We start from the raw sequence: 18,333 nt of genomic DNA on the forward strand, positions 1-18,333 counted from the left end.
TTTTCCATATTTTCTTTTGAAGAACAGACCTATTGGCTTTACTAACAGTGGACATTATGATTTCGTGCTGGTTAAATTTTGGTGTTTTATGTGGACTACATTTGTTTCTTCAGCTACTCGATTTTCAACTTAATTTTTTTACAGTCTAATCTCAACAATTCTATTGCATATCTTATCTAAGGTTATTTGAAACGTACTCGATGCAAAACTCGCTAATATATGCTACATGTGCCCTAATTAATGTGTAAATTTTAAACTAGTTTTTTATAACTGTAAACGCCATTTCGCATCTCAACTGCTTATTTCCGCCTCACACGCCTCTACTCCTTTAATTTCCTATAAAATTATGTTTTTAAAATACTTTACAGAAAAATATATTCTTTCAACAATATTTCCATTATTACTTGTGCTGTATTTCAAATGCAATACTGCAACCTTCAAAAGATATCTCAATACAGTAGTTCTCCTCAATAGTGATTGGCGCAGCATCCAACAGATTACATACATGCACCTCTCACCATTTTATCGCTTTTGGCGCCTTTTTTTCCCCTCACACACTGACACAACACAAACTTGATAGTGCTTCGCATGTAGACAGCTGATTGATAAAGTAATGATGTATAACCACTTGCATTTTCATATATCGTTCCCTAACTGAAAGGCCAGAGACCTTCTTCCATTTATTAAAATATGATATACTTCCTTATAAGAGTGAACAATGTTTTTTTCCAACTATATTCATTTTTCTTCAACTATAGCGTTTGTATTCCATGTACTACTGACAATACCAATTACTGTGTTTTTTGCAATTTCTGTACTCATATTACATAATGATTTGCCTTTAAAACAGTACATTTCTAAATAAACATTTCAAATATTCACGGTTTCTCTTTTAATCCATAATCTCAACTGAAATGATTTCATATTGAAAAACTATTCATGGGTTCCACATAACCTTAACTGTAGTCACTGAGGACCTTATTTATGAAGACCTTCCGCCGCCGGTGCCTCATTTTTTAAAATGGGAAAAAGTGACGCACCGGTGGCGCAAGGCCTTCATAAATAAAGTCCTGAATGTTTTCTTTTCTCGACCTCACTTACTGATACTAGAACCTGCAAGCCAATTACGGCCCGTGAACTCTTTCTTAGTAGGTCGCGCATCGTACAGACAGTTATACCACTGTTAAAAAATTTTTTTTACTGTTACCAAGCACCGCCACAGTTCCGCTTCACTCAGAGTTAATCACTGCTCCCACGCTTCTACAGGCCAGACGCTATGTCGTATTTCTCTCCTTATCACCCTTTCATCTCCACAATAACAAACAGTTCTCCGCCTGCCACCACAGAACAGAGTCAGATGCAGAGGCACCAAAGAGTGAACCCATCACCAACTGCCATCTCCGGCTGTTTCCATGGTTACACCTCATTCTGCACCTTGCTGAAGGCACAGGTCAAAAGTTCATGTCTCAACGTTCTACAGCAAACTAAGAAGACTGTTTTCCCTCCAGAAACACCTGCCAATCCACAGCTCTGTTACATGTCTTTTTTTTTCACACCCAATAGTACTTTTCGTTTAACATAAACATTAACATGCAACGTACTCTTCAATCTCCACTTATTACAATCAACCAATCATTTTTATTTTTTTAACCACACCCAGCCTCTTCCTTTTTCTTTATTTAGAATTTCAACTTCTAACTACCATTCCACTTCCAGAACCGATCGGAGGACGACTACAAATCCCTTGAAAATGAAGGTCTGGCTAATAGGACACAGTTATATTCACTGGAGTGAAAAATATGCAGTAAGCAGACGAATTTGCAACCTCGGCTTACCAAATGTACACATAACATGGATTGCCAAAAGAGGATTGAAATGTCACCAATTGATTCCATTGGTGAAAACTTTTATGCATCTCCCAGAACCAGACCTTATAATTGTGCACTGTGGTGGGAACGATCTAGGCACAATCACTGGGGTAGGTCTGGAAATGCTTCTAAAAGACACCTTTCGACAATTGATGACACTTTTTCCTCGATCTGCCTTGGTATATTCCAATATATGCCAAAGACAGAAATGGAATTGGTCCAAACAACATTGTGCACAATTTGAGAAAGCAAGGAGACATGTAAATAAATCTGTTTCTGCGTTCCTCAGAGATTATAGCATGGGTTCTATTTACCACAACAACTTGCGATACCACATGCAAGACGTCTATAGGAGAGACGGTGTTCATTTCACGAATGAGGGAAACAGAATCTTCCTCTGCAACATCAGGCTCTGCATAGGTACTTACTTATAAATGCAGAAAACACTCAATTAACACAAGGGCTCTTTTCAGAGCCACCTTATATCTAAGCACTCAAACTTCTGATTTATCTCCATTTTCACACTCTTGTAAATAGGTGTGCGCGACCGGGTGCGCGTACCCCGTATTTTTTTTCGGAAAAAAATTATATCTTTTCGCGTTTAAGGGCCTTACTGCACACCCCGAGAAAACCTACGCAGCAAGACAATCTCTACCTTCTCCCCTTTCCATGTTTCAAAGCTTTGAAATGAACAATATATTTACTCGCAGTGGCAAAATGTCGGACAAAACTTTCCTGATTTCCTTCGAATCGAACGTTAACAGACGTCACGCAGCACAAAAAAATTCCGCTCACGTGCAGCCGCTTGAGTGCGCGCACGCGTGCGCGCCTATAGATATATAATTGACTTTAACTTTAATTTTCTCAACAACTACTGAACAGATTTACACCATTCAAAAAAAAGCGTAATCTGCGAACCGGACTCTCCAGTTTTGCCAAATTTCTTATAAATCCATTCAGCCGTTCGACCTGTAGCCGAGTCTAAAGGTCCTATGGAAAATAACATGCAGAAAACACGTTTTGGGACCCCCCTTATATCTCAGCCCCCACTTGACCAATCACTTTCAGGGAAGGAGCGCAGCGGACCGAGCCATCTTCTTTGAGAAATTCGCTAAGATTCTTCAACCAGGGCCAAAGTTATTCCAAATAGAATGTTGAGGATTTCCTATGGAAAACAATCCTAACTATAACTACCTACTGGCGACCGCCAGTAGGTAATATATATATATATATATATATATATATATATATATATATATATCCCCCAATGTCTCATTGACTCAGGAGATCCACAAGTTCAGGAAATTGCTGGTGGAAGTATTAATCAGAATCTACATTTTGCTTGTAAAAGAACTGCGCCATTTTAAACAGTAGAGTGCCGACAAACATGAATAAAAACAGTGCAGGGTTTGGGCTGAAAATTAACACAAATCTTTGCAAAGCAACAAAAATTAAGGCACAATAAACCAATTGTCAAGATCAGTTTTCGACTGGATAAGCGAAGGGCATCAGCTCTTACTAGTCATGAATCAAAGTATGTGTTTTTCTCAAACAAATTCAGTGGCATGTGTGAAGAGTGTGACACCTAAAGTCCCACTTGCGGGAATTCTGGGCTAATGTTAAATGTAGGATTTTGCATATCCTGCGCAGAAGAATGCAGACTAAAGTATTCTATAGAAATTAGAAATCTGCTGCCCTTTCCATGGAGTTACCACATGCTGCACACCTTTACGACGTTGTGCAGATAACATTTCTGATTCTGAGCAAACAACGTATGCAGAAATATTTTTTTTAAAACATCACGAGTTAAAAAATGCAGAAGTCTTTTTAGGAAGAAGAGCAACACAATCTGAAACAGAACAAAACACAACGCCCCATTCGCAAATGTTTTGCACACGTTAATACATATTTGGTGCACAGAGTATGGCATTTGTAAGGAAAAAAATCAAACTCTTGATTTGCGGGATCAAGAATGATGAGATTTACTACTGTGTTCTGTATTTACTCTCAGGGACATTTTATGGAATTTCTATACATTCTTTTCTAGTATTAGGGGCTTTCGGGAAATTGTGAAAATCCACAACTCTAAGTTTGTTGGGTATTTTACCAACAATATGTAGGCAGTTTCCCACTTCATAAATGCTGGTAAATCTACTTATATTTTAAGGTGACAACCGATTCATTTTTGAGGTGCACATGGAAGGGGCCTGCCTCAAAAGCTGATGAGAGTTCAGAGGGAGTTTGCTGTCCAAGAAAACACGTCAACAGGTTTTCTGGTGCTACATCACTTTTGCACATGAGGAGAGGTACACCTATTACATTTTGCAAGCAGAAATAATTGAGTTCCTGTGTAGCTCTGACAGCAGCAGATTCTTAGGGGTACTCTGAATTTGAAAACGAAAAACCTGCTCCAAATAAAGTGGTCACCATACAGGCACAACTAGCAGACTTTACCAAGAATATTTTGAGACTCAAGCTCACAGTCTGAATTTGAAGTCAAACAAAGGCTAATTTCTTGCCCGATATACCATTTAACAGAAAGGAACTGTTGAAACAAACTCAACATCTTTTATTTTTTTGCAGTATTGGCAGGCAATTCTTACACCAATATGGCTCTATCCACTTCTTTGAAATTCATCTTATAAGGTCTCAATAATATACCAAACCATGTTCAAACTAATTGCATACTTTACGTACTTTACGTACATAACATTTAATAACCTAATGCCTAATGACCTACCTGGCTGTTTTTGTCTTGGTTTGGGAAGGTTTGTAACACAGGTATGTGGGCACATCAACACATTGCAGGGGTGGAGAGCGCCTTCCAGGAAAAGCTGTTTGGTTTCTGACAGGTGAATGCCACCCAAGGGAGTTTTGGGGAGTGTGTTTGCTGGTACCAGTGCTAAACAGTAAACTCCCACTTGATGAATACTGTCGATGGCCTGAAAGAATGATCAAAGATTAAATGAGTACAGGTATACATTGGGTACTGTGGCTTTCAACCCTGTAGCAGTAAAGAAAGAATTGCAATCGACATTGCGCTCAATCGACATTATATGACTTGAAAGAGCAAGTGAGGTCCAGATGCTAATCAGCAACGCACATAACAAGCAGAATGAATCCGTCCACAACCTACCATGCTATTAAGTCCCACCCCCAACCCCCCACGGCAGCAATTTATATGACTTACTTCAGTTTCATTGGCTAGGTACAAGCGTCTTGGTGTCATCCATTAGACACAATCTACTTCATTCCAAGTAACAAGCTAATTCTTACATTCCACGCACAATCTACAATCTATGTTGATTACACCCTACAACAAAGTTCTACGTTAGTTTATACTCCCTAGTCACCATTAACTTTGGCTGTCCCCGTATTTGAAATCCACTTATGCTGTGCCATCTTTTCACACTCTACTCGGGCCCCACTCATACTACATATGATCTCCACTCGTCATGTCCCCTATCCATAAGAGACTTGATTTATGAACTTCGCATATTAGTCCCACTTACCAGCAATTAACTATTCTTTGCCACCACCTTTATCAACAGTTTAAATTGCTCCACACCAATGACAAATTATTTTGCTCCCTCTTCTACCCACAACCTAATTTAGTCACACCACTACCTACATTTAGTCCCATACTGTACTTAATTTTATACTATATCAGTGCACCCTACTTACATTGTACTTTAGTCCTACAGCATGGTCTTCCTTGTTTTCATTCACACTCAAAATTAAAATCTACTTTGCTCTTACCCTGTAGCTAAACATATTAACGATCTAATTCAACCCTGTCTCATGCAGATGTTGAAATGTAATTCAGTTTCCAAATATGAGCTACTCAAACCCAACCTCACAAGACTTAGCTGCCTTGTACTCACCTACTAGCCATGGCCCACTTTGGTCCAACACAAGCTATATTTTAGTTTTACAATGTATTAATTTCTTTTCACTCCCTCCTCACCACACACACCCCGACGATCTCCTGTTTTATCATGCTAAAACCCAAGTTGCTTTAAAACCTGTTCCCCGGGACAACACCCTTTAAATCTAACCCGGCCTACAACCCTTATCAAAGACTGGTGTTTGCCCATCACATGAGAAGCATTTTAATGTATTCTTGCCAAATAGTTATAATTCCTTTTGGTACCGCACCTGGATATGATCCACACTGATTTGTCCTTCCAGCTACATTTCTACTTTATCCTCTACCTTGTACATACTCAATCTTGATTCTGGCCGAACCTGAAATCTAAATAGGTTCTGCCTACCTAGATATATTCTATTAGAGACATCCATTAAAAAAAGAGTATTCTTTTTATACCTGGCAACAATGAACTTTGGCCTACTCGCTACCCACATCTTTGTTTATCCCTTTCTGCTAACTGTAATCTACTATTGTACTCCCTTTTTCTCTGCACTTCCAGCTCCAATCTGCTAGTATCCATCCACAAGACACAATATTTTGGTTTCTCATAGGTAACAATCTGTTTAGATACAGTAGATCCTCAGAATCGGCAGTGGTGCTACAGGATAGTAGTGACTTGCATTAGTGCCACCTCCTGGTCATCACTTGCTTTGGTCCTCCACCTTCAACTTGATCTGCTTCAAGGACACCACTAAGATGGACTCCTTTGGTGGTAGGATTGTTTTCAATTAGATTTTCCTCTGCAAGCATTCCCAGAATTGTACAAGCTTAACACCTCATCATTTTATTGAATGTCTGCCTTCCTCTAGCATGTAAACACCCCTAAGCTTAGATAGTCTGTGAATTCAACGTAACATGTGCAATCAGGTTCTAGAGATTTCATGTAACGCCCTTACTTACCTGCAGCACCCTGCTCATCCACTGAAAGCTGTCTTCTTCCGTGGAGTCGGGCCGCTGCTCTGCCACAATGACTATCCGTTCATCATGAAGGACATTAACTGAATATACTGCTATTCTGTGACATACAAAATAATGTCAGTGAATGATCAAAAGTATGCAGGCCACAAGTACAGTCAATTCCTCAAACTAAATGCTGATTACAGGAGTCAATTCTGCAGTAGTAGATAGTGATTGCCACTGTTCAGAGATGCTATCTAAGAAAAATCAGTCCAAAATGCACTTACAGTAAAATACACAGAGTTTACTAAGACTTTATACAAAAGGATCATCTAAAATGTCAACTTCACGTCTAGAATCACTTCAGGTAAAACCTAACATGTATGTAAATGTAAAAAAGGAAACTCACCATCATCCACACGAAACATATCCATTTAGAAAACTCCTATGTCCCAAGGAGTTGTGGTTACACTTGAAAGACAAAGACATACACCACCTAAATGTGAAGTTGCACTACTTCCAGTGCAAACAAAAAGCCTCGCTAATTGCAGCAATCTTCAGAAGCAGCAAAGAATGAGAATGACAGCCTCTACTGTGCAGCAGCAAGCTAATGAACCGGTTTGTCAACATATCAAACGTGAAAAGGGAGACAAGATTGAGGTAACTGAAAGCGCCTTGCCACTGATCTTCTGCATCACCCTCAAACCTATGGAGTCATTTTAGTATGTTGAGCTCCTAAAGCAACAAGGTACCTATATCTGTATGCCAAGGATGAGATTCACAAGTAGAGGTTTCTGAATCTGAAATAAAAAGCAGTGTAATATGCTCTTTTCCTCCACTTATGCCAGGCAGCTTGGAAATTTGTGAGGTAGATCAAACAGAGGGCAGGCATTAAGGAGCTGCATGTGAAGACAATGACACCCCTAATGCATAGGGAGGTCAACAAAACATACTGCTATAAGAGCTGCCTGCCAGTAGACGCCAGAAAGAGAACGTTATTGTGCCAGAGCATAAAGGGGAAGGAGAGCACACTATACAGGTATTAGAAGAGAAACGCCAACCTGCTTCTGGGGACAGCGGGCCCACACAATGTAAAAGAAAACAAATACCAGTGATGTGAGTCAAGAACTTTTAGAGAAGGTCTTTGAACAACTTGACACAATTGTGTCCCATTTATTGTACTGCATTCAGGTGTTATCGCTTTCAATATGCTGTGTGCGGGGAAACTCAGCAAGGAGGGGGGAAGAATGTGTGCTATACAGAACATGGGAAAGGGGCTTAACACATTAGTTATCAGAAAGGACATATATTTAGGAGAAGGAATTAGCTTGGTAAAGTCACTATAATCAGTACAGGAACTAAGCATGAAGATTAAAGACCGGGTGCCTCATGGCATGTGTTAGTACTTCCCTCGATATTGATACTACCTCTTCGGATATGATCGAACGTAAGTAAATCTTAAACAGGGAAACCAATCCAAAGCTTGTTAGAATAGACATATGGGCTTGGTGCATCCAAAAAGAAATCAAAAATAAACATGGACTGCTTTGGAGATAAAAACAAATAAATAATTATTTATCCAACTTTTCAAATTGATTCATTTGGCGAAATAAATTTCCAAGAAAAGCGCATTGTGGATAAATAATACTAATAACCTCATATACACATCCGAGCATACAGTGTGCCTCTACAGTAAGCAACCAATACAGACATTTTCCTACACTGTTCACCCTTAAAATTATAAAAATTAAAGAACCCTTCTGACCACAAACCCCACTCCTACCACAAGCGTAGATTTTATTTTTAAATAGTAGAGCACAAACCTTCCTCTGTAGACAAATTTCATGGGCTCCACTGCCAATGCTGTTGCCACGATGTCATCCGCATTGTGTCTTCGTCCACTCACAACCATTAGCCCATCCATCTTGCCCACAACAAACACCAGTCCACCCGGTCCAATAAACCCCAGCAGACCAGTCCTTATAAAGGGGTACTCGCTGATGGGGCCACCTGAGCTTGTCATGGGGAACACCTGTAAATTGTAAAGTATATATTTGGTATGTATTTTTTTTTATGGAAGCTGCAAAAGACAAGAACAGTGCAATGCAATGGATTCATTGGCTTCACAGCTACACTCTTAAAAGACACCATGTTCTTTCAGGAGACAATCAGTAAAGTGGTAACAAAAGCAAGTACCAGAAGAAATCGTGATTTTATTTTGTTTATATAATTTGTAATGCATTTGTAATCACAACTACATGTTTCCCCCTCAGACAGCAGCAAACTCAAAAACAGCACACTTTTATCTTCATAACCCCTCGAAAACACGTCCACTCTTGAGGGATCCTAAGAAAAGGTTCTTGTTCAACCGATCATATGCTCCAGGCTGCTGCACTGCACAGCAGTATTGTTAAACACCTCTCAGCAACTGATGTGAAATCTGCAAGATGTTCAAAGTACAGAAGTAAGTCTGGCCATATGTCTAACCACCGGAAGAAATTGGGATGGCTGTGTGTGGAACTAGGACTGATGCTGGAAGAACTGTGAAGAACATGGAGGCGACTCACGAGCGAACACCTCACTGTGTCAAGGCTGCACTGTGTTAGGAGAGCTTGGAAGCTGCATTTTTTGGGGTGCTCTGTTCAGGTCTATTCTGAATTTTGCGCTTGTTTCATTCTGTATTTTTTATACCTTGCTGGTGTATTTTCACATGCTCGGTTAGGTTCCGTTAATGAAGCCCAGTGCTGGTCGAGGCAAACATTTCAGAATAATTTCAGAAACTGCGTTGTGTGTGTGTGATAAGGGATATTACACCAGAAGTCGCCGTTTGCTGAAACACAAAATGCACTTCTAGAATCTAAGTGGTGTGTGTCTGTTTTCACATCTGTGATATTCTAAAGCTGCAATTTATTTTCTAAGCTCAAAAGAGGTGGTGTTGAGGATATTTGTACAACGTGGATCTTATTTGGCATATACGTTTTGCCAAAGAGGAAGCACCAACCGCAAGATAAAAAAATGTAGAACGGATCAGACTTGGGCAGACTGAATTTTAGTTTTCATACCATGCAGTTCTAACACAGAGCCACTGGAATTATGTGATTTTTTGTGGCTAAGACGTTTCAACATGAATATGAGTTTACCGCAGTGCCACATAATCCCCTATCTGCTCCATAATTTACAAATTTCACCTAAAAAAAAGGAACTCTAGCGGCCACGGTTCAAAAATTACAGAAAAAGGGGAACCAGATATAGTGCTGTGCAATGGCAGATCATTTGCAAAGATTAATAGGTCAACCTTCAGTTGTTGATTGCTGAATGCAGGTATTTCACAAACTATTGAGGTGAAACGATTCCCTATTCAGAATTAATGTGTTAAAATTACAAAAAATAGCACAGCCAAAGAACTTGCCGCGTTCTGTTACTTATTTTGCCACAATATTTTATTAAATCTGCCACGTAATTTCAGTGGTCTCAAGTAAATCCCACCTTTTAGCATGTGCTTTTTGTTTAAATCTCCCATGCTGCACAAAGCTCAATACTACGATGACTGTGAACAGCCTGACCTGGTGGGGTCAGACTTTAAAGATTGTTTACAGTTGAGATGGTGCTCACAAGAAGGGCCTCTGTTTAATCTGCACTCAGTTTAAGGGCATCTGCGACAATTCAAGATATGTCCTTTCCTAACATCTTTTTGTAGCTACCACATCACTGAAAGAGGCATCAACCAGGTCGAGTTTTGAAGATCGTCCTTACTGGTGACAATCAAGAGGGTGAGAAAATAAATTACAGACATGAGACTATTTAACAAAGCACAGGTATGGCATGTACAACTCTGCAGGTTCATGAACAGAAAAATTACAGAGAAGTCATTTAGGAAACAAAGGGCCTTTGTTGTTTTATGGGATGCGGCTTTGGCATCACATTAGGACGACCAATGAGGAGCTATCATGCACCAATTATCAACAACGTTTAGAAATATTACATCAATTTCTCTGGTAAAAAGGCACCATCGAAGACAGCCTCTGGTGATGCTTAGGGTTCATCAAAACTAAGATTTCCATGACAACCAGGCGTGTTTTTGTTCCATCAATAAGATGCCATCACCACCCTGGGCATGGACAACTAACATGTTTTTCTAACCAGATCCTTCAGCTACAGTCAGAAATACTTGAGAGAGACAGTAAAGGTGCGTGCAACTGTACTTCTAAATAACAAACCATGCCACACCACAAGAATACTGAACAGATTAAAGCATAAGTCAACTTAAAGCTAAACAATAATGAACACGTTAAGGAGCCTTGCACTTACCATCGGATAGAACATTACTACACCAGTCAAAAACGTTCGAGTAAAATTAATGTAAATGTGTTTATAATGATCTAGGAGACATGGCTGACAGGGGAGTAAACTGGGAACAAAGGGCAGGGATGGTAAAGCACTGACGAGAAAAATGTGGTTCAGATCAGGGCGAGCAGAAGAGAATCTCTGTGGCAGTGACCATGTATGTTAGTGGTATTACTACAGCGAGAAGCTAGGTAAACTGCAGTAAGCAGAGCACTCGCCCTGGAATGAACAGAGAAGTAGCTGCACTCGGGTGTAGTGTTCTTTAAAGAGACGTGTCTTGTCTTCAACCCCTTCCTAAACTGGAGCAGCGTTGGGGCGGTCCTGGTGGATACAGGGATGCTGGTCCGTATCCTTGGCACATAGATGGGAAAGGCTGCTGCCTTGTTTGTAGTCTGCAGTCTGATGGTGTCAGGGCTGTGTCTATGCTGAGAACCACTGGAGAAGGGGAATCGGTCTCCAAGGTAGGAGAAGCCTTCGTGGCCTTCTGAAAGCAACTCGCCCTTTAACCTGCAAGAGCCATAGTAGACACAACGACATCCACCTGCCTCGCACTCACCTCAAACGTGTTTTTGGTCATACCCGAAAGGCCATAGTAGGAAGTACCCGTAGCAATAGCACATACACAAAGCTCCCCAATTTCATCCGTTCGACAAAGTTGTGGAATCCCATCTGGTTTCACTGTACACATTATCGCTGGGAAAAGAAAAACTTTGTTTAAAATAAAATAAAAAAAACATTTCCAAAATGAATAAGGTCAACATTAACCACATAGAAAAGGGTTTCAAATGCAGTGTTAGTGGGAGAAAAGTATAATATGGTTCTAGACAGGCAGACGCGCACGGCCTCATCTAGACAAAAGTATTCTAGGCGTGCTAAGAAATGCAAACACAAGTTTCAAGCGAACGCTAATGCGGTTTTAACAAGCACTCCACAGACAAACAACTATAACGCAATGCTGCGTTTAAAGAACGCTTATGTTGTGTCGCCAAAGAAACTACTCCCCTGGATGAAAAAGAACACGGGTACACACACGCGGAATCACGAATCATGCACTTTTTTGGGCCTTCACTGTAGACCCTACTTACAAGACAGGTTGCAAAATGTGCGTGTAACATAAAAATAATAGGTCAAGTCCAGAATTAACTTTTCTTGATTAGAGACCTGCACGCAATGAACGTTCTGAAAGACCAAAATCCTTAATTAAAAGCACAAAGACCCTTGTTCTTTTTAGGGAAAACATTGGCAGATTATGTTTTTTTTTTTTACAACTAAGTAAAACACGTCTTCACAAAGGGGGAGCAAATCAATTAAAGACCTACAGAAACCCACATTAAAATTCAAACTAGATATTGTGTTTCTGTAGTTCGAGTTTTTACAAAAATATCGCTCTACCCTCGCAGGGAGTTTCTCGCACGAATCGCGTCATTTCTACAGTCTAGCCACAGGAGGGCAATATTGTTTCAAAGAGAAACACCTCTTATTAGGGTAAAGATGAAAGTGAATTCTTAAATCATGACGGAAATGTAACGTGAATTTAGTTATCAAAAACAAATCTTATCAACTTTATTAGCCGCAGTGGCGCGTGAGATATCACAACTGTACAAATCATCTTTTTCCACCTCTTTCTAAGATACCTTTCAGAATGTGAAACTACGAGGTAAATATAATAAAACAAGTAATCCCAAACCGGGGGAGCATGAATAGGGCGACCAGTTGGCTCCATGGCATCGGGACACCACTGTTCCATTCTTGGGCTTTGCTTTGACAAAACAGTGCATTGTGGGAGTTGTGGTCTATAAGCATTTTATTGGAGAGACACATATGATAATGATTTTGTAAAAAATATATGTAAAAACAAAGTCCAGAAATGGGAAACTGGTGTACCGTTGACATGGAACAAATCTAAACATGGTTGGGATCTCTTAAAACTCTTCATGACCATAGAAGGTATAGCGTGGTGTCACTGTGTCCACGCAAGATGTCACGCACTCTGTGTTCTTACATTACACTTAATTTTCGGCCACAAGAGTCTCTCACTTGAAAAAGCTTTTCTACTCGTACCAAAAGTCGTCTCCCTCTTTGCTAGATCCTGAGAGCACTGTCCCTTCTGCCTACTGGGTGAACTAAGTGCAGAGATACTCCTTCGGGAGTCGAGTCTAGCGCTATACAAGCCTATAAATAAATAAATGACGCGTAACTTTTTTTACACCGGGTATTCCCTAACAGAATTCCACAATAAAATGATGCCATTTCACATAGCCCACTCCTTATCACATATCCCGCTCCCTTGCCCAGTGTTTACTTCTTCCACTAGGGATGAGTTGCCTGCTTACAACTGGCACCACTTACAATGACCTTCCAAATTCCGATATACTACTCCATGGCCGAGCCCAGGTCCACCTGCCTGGCATGACCATGAACGGGGGATACGCCATCTTGTCTTGCAGATTATGTCAAAATGCTCTACTGAATCGAGGGTGAATGTTGACTCAGAGGGACGGAGCATAAGTACTCGGACAGGAAAAAGAATCGTGGTAAGAGCAGCCAGCCTCCTAATGATGCAAAAATGAAAAGAGGAGCAATGCATTGAATAATAGTAGTAGGTTTTCGAGTGGAGGCTGGTTGGTCAGTAGGAAGTAAGGATGGATGCCTTTTCACCAAAAGAAAAAGTGACAAGTGGTCTGCTTCTCTTTAGGAGTAAAGCCATGGCTCCTTGCAGCATGCCCTTGAAAGTCCTGCTCAGGAGGGAACACTGAACTGGACAGTTCCACCCCTCGAGAGTGGCTAGCACGAAATTGATTTAGTGATGAACTACTCAACGCACACTCTATTTTAAAGCATCACTGGGAGATCTTCCTTCCAGCTGGTCAACATGCTCAGATTGGTGGCTCTCCGACATGGTTAGACTATACTAATGGAATATGTATCTCAGTTTGCCAGCTGCATATTTCAATAAAATTCATGGAGGAGCATGTGGATGGTGCAAGTTTACCCACTTCTTGTTAGCTAGACACGGGCTCCATTGGCTCCCGGTGCAGCGGCACGTACAGCTTTAAGTACTGTCTGCTGCGATGAGCCTTCTACTGCACAGGCCCGAAGATCTCTTACTTCTTCCTCATATACCTGCTAGAATGTTGTGCTGTGACTTACTAGCCCTTCTTAACATTCCACCTTCCAAAACGGAACCCAAGTTTTATGCATGTTGACAGTCCTCGTGCCATGATGCCCTTCGGTAATCACCACACTTCATAAATATTAAATAAAATAGTAGATAAATGAATTCCCTTGCTTTCTCTTGTGACTTATTTCTTACAGTTTTATCCATCTTTTGGTTAAAATAGCGCATCTGATTTAGTGAAACAATGATCAAGATAGCTGGCTTTAAAGGTAGACCTTATTTTTTTCCAGAAGTGGGCAAATCTTTTAAGGGAAGCACAGCTGTAAGGGGCAGAATGCATAATAGGTTGCTTTTTAGCCTCCATTATTATACTATCGTAATTGACCCAACTATAGCGTGTCTCCAGGCAAGATTAGACAACAGCTGTTACGCTAAATCAACAGTTCTGAGTTGATATTTCTGGTTAACACCGAGTAGCTACGGTACCAGTTTACACCACGGGCTAATAAGCAGCTATTGGATTCTTGATGTGCACGATTTCGCTTATTTTGCTCATGTTCACTAACCAAGTGACTGTGCGCAGACAGATTACACGAGGACGGTGTCAAATCACTTTGCACAACAAGCTATAAATAGCATAAGAATTCTAACAAAAAGGCTCAAAGGACCGCCACTGGCAAAAGCACACTGTGCCTTAATCATGATCAAAACTGAGCAAGTCAAGTGGTCAACAATCCACACTTTTAGAGGCACAGGCACCTGACGAAATCAACATTGCCACTAAAAAGGTTTTCTAAATCCTGATCTCACACCATCATTTCACATATAACTGCCCAATATTAGTTGGATATACTCAGTGAGACACTGAACAAGTAATGTAGGTCATCCCAATCATAGAGCACAAACATGTTTAGACAGTTAGATGAAAGACACGCTAAAAGATTATTCAATTAAAATTGCCACCTTCGTACCTCCGATCTTTTAGTTTATTTAGCGAGAGTAATATTCTTAAGACTGTATCACTCAACCTAGAGTAGTAACCATTGAGTTAGGATCAAGCTTAAGCAATGGAGCAGAAGTTGGGCTGCATCAGGCACAGCAGTGTGGTTTTATTTTCCTTAGTATAGTTCCCCAGAATATTCCATTGTCACCTACAACCGATCTACTATTCTCCGATCACTTGTGAGCTAAGTTAGAGTAAAGCCAAGGGCCTCAACACCTTCCTAAAACTCATCTCATCCAGACTCATCCTCAATATCCCCCACCGCAGCCACATTACCAGCCATCTGAGAGACCTCCACTGGCTGCCAATCAACAAAAGAATCACCTTCAAGCTCCTAATACATGCCTACCTCAACCACCACCTCGAATTCGCAAACCCACCATAGACCTTCGCTCCGCCCAACTGGCCCTGGCCGCCATCTCTGCAAGACCAGGGGAAGTTCCTTCTTGTACCTCGTAGCAAAGACCTGGATTCAGGAAGGACAGGACCCTTAGGCTGCACTGCAGTGCCCGCGAGAGATCATCGGTCCGCCCCCACCCCTCTTCCAGTGCCTTGAGACCCTTATGGGTGAGTAGTCACGCTTTACAGGCCACTTGATTGATCTTTATAATGACAACAAACCATCCACGATCCATACAGACTCGAAAGCGGTACCCAAACATTAGAGGACCAGTTGAACAAGAAAATCAATATGTTAGAGCACAACACAAAAATTGAGCCGATGGCTCTAGGTGCAGAAAGACAGAGAAAAATCTTAAAGTAAACTCCATATAAAAACAAATTCCTAAATTCTAGACAGACTATCTTATCTTTTCCACAGTAATAGCACCAGCATGAACAACTGCAGATATTTTAAGAGATCTGTATTAATAAGCAGTAAACTGTCACACTTGACATGATCCGAGCTGAGAATGATGTTGACATAAGTATGAAAACAAAAAAGCACTTACAATAACCAAAGTTGACTTGTAACACATGCATAGATGCAATATCAATACTATCCGGTCACACACATAGCGCTTGTAGTAGCCGGCATTGTTACATCCACACAGAGCATGGCCACAAACAAAGGGAAGTTTGGCTGTGTACCTCCGGGCATCACCGTGCCAACATCCTGCACCGTAAGGACGGAGAGCTTCTCTTCCGAATCCACCCGAATCACTCCGTAGGTAAGGCCGTGCATGGACAGGACTCCCCTTCCCGGGGGCTGGTTGCTGTCATCTGTCGGCCTACAACGATCATAAATGATTCAGAATGGAACAAACAAGACTCAAGAATAAAAAACAAAACACATCATTAACAACAGATAACTGTATGCTTGCATTTTTAAATGAAGGCCGTGGAGTAGATGCAAAAACACTTTATATATTTTTCATTACCATTTCAGTTAGATCTTTTTCTCCAGAAAAGTAACAAGAAAAGCATTCTAGATATTTTTTTATTTTATCAAAAACACTAATGTAGTGTAAATCTCACTAAAGGGCCATGAAGTACTGCTCCAAAGTCTTCCATACATAGATCACAATATCATACCCCCATAATAAAAAACAAAAATAAGTAACAGAGCAAAAACATTATAGGAAAAGAGAGCTGTTAGGTAAAATACTGTTAAATCATGTTTTTATTTCCTTAAAAAAATGTATCAAAGCAGGTGCTAAGCAGAAAGAAAGCCCCAAAATCAAATGTCTGCGACGACGACAGAAATAATTTGAATTTAGGTTTTCTTAGCTTTTGAGTTCTTGATGCATACAGGAGATTTCCTCCAAGTACCTTGGAGAACCCAAACAAAAGAGAAAGCTTACAAACCAAATAGTAGATTTCCTGACGGTCACAACTTAATAAACAATGTAGCCACGCATGAAGATGATCCACAGAAACATATTTGGTCAATGTAGGCAAGGCAGAAGCAACACATGATTTAAGTTACTGGCTAGGACTAAAAGCTGAATAAAGTATTCATTTTGAGGGCTGAGACCTGTCCTTAGGACTCCCATAACGCTCCAAGAGCCTGAAAAGGAACCAGATGTAATATCACACTGAAATCTATTCGAGGAAAATTGTCACTACAGCAAATTTGTCAATGATACTCTTTACACATTATGGAAGAGTGCGTAAAATTTTCTCCAGCCTTGACAAATGACTAGATAAAGATTCTCCGAAAACTCTTCAGTGTGATCTAGTTGGAGTTCAAATATCATAAAGATTAAAGCGGGTATAAAAAAATAAAATTAAAAATTTACCTTCTCGCTGTTTCTTCGCTGCGTCTCTCCTCCGTAGTCCTCCCTCGCTCAGCCTCAACAGGAAGCCCACCCAGGCTCCCAGTCAGCAAATCACAATGCAGCCTTAGCAGCGTTGTGATTGGTCTGAGCGCCGTGTTTCGGCACGCAGACGCTGACTGGGTGCCTGGGCATGTTCTCCATGCAGGCTTACTGCAGCCTGCATGGAGTACATGCGGAGTGCGCAAGACTGTGTTGGGCAGCCCGAGAGGGCGGGCAAAACAACCCTGCACACTTAGGAAGGTGTTACCAATTCTCCCCTGCCCCCGCTCACGTATGCAAAGCTGTGGAAGTGGGAGAAAATAAAATAATAATAATACAAGTTTTTATCATTTTATTTTCCCTTTGTTTCACTGCAAAAAAGCAGTAGGGTGACGCTCCTCTGCCTTAGAGTAGGAGCCGCCTCTGCATGTGAATAGGGAAGTGCAACATAATACATTTTTTGTGTAAAGCAGAACAGCGCAGTCTGACCCGTGAAGCACAACAATGACCTATCTAATCTATCACAGAACAAGTTGCAGGAGCACCACAATGCAGAGACAGTGCTCCTGAAATCCAACAAGAAGATTTGGTGCTATTCAACAGTAATTTTCTATACTTTATGACTCAACTTTATTGGACAATGTTTTAGTCACCTTTGTGACGTACCCAGAGAAACTTCTCTCAAAGCTATTACCCAGTCACAAAAGTGACACGTGTTCTCCACTCGGCTCCACCTAACCCAACTCACAGCCTTGCAAATCACTATCATAATCTATGAATGAAAATAGCAGCTTCTTCTGTGATTTTGCCAGAAGTATAAAGTGGGCAACATACTGGAGTCTACAGAACATTAGGTTAAGAAGCTGAGGTTGGAAGAATGGATTTCAGTGCCTAAATATAAACAAATATGTGTT

At 40.7% G+C, this 18,333-nt stretch overlaps 1 protein-coding gene across 1 annotated transcript in view; it reads right to left on the bottom strand.

Annotated features, from left to right (window-relative positions):
* Window positions 1-18,333, bottom strand: part of DIP2C (DIP2 acetate--CoA ligase C (putative)) — a gene marked incomplete at its 5' end in the record, with an annotated part of 296,244 nt that overhangs the window by 199,837 nt on the left and 78,074 nt on the right. Inside the window, 5 exons of the mRNA XM_086950634.1 lie at window positions 4,609-4,810; window positions 6,700-6,814; window positions 8,520-8,728; window positions 11,597-11,733; window positions 16,251-16,390. Coding sequence (XP_086806760.1) covers window positions 4,609-4,810; window positions 6,700-6,814; window positions 8,520-8,728; window positions 11,597-11,733; window positions 16,251-16,390 — 803 coding nt within the window. The remainder of the gene's footprint in view (window positions 1-4,608; window positions 4,811-6,699; window positions 6,815-8,519; window positions 8,729-11,596; window positions 11,734-16,250; window positions 16,391-18,333) is intronic.

Source organism: Lissotriton vulgaris, unplaced genomic scaffold (genome assembly GCF_964263255.1).
Source record: "Lissotriton vulgaris unplaced genomic scaffold, aLisVul1.2 SCAFFOLD_1411, whole genome shotgun sequence".
NCBI lineage: Eukaryota > Metazoa > Chordata > Amphibia > Caudata > Salamandridae > Lissotriton > Lissotriton vulgaris.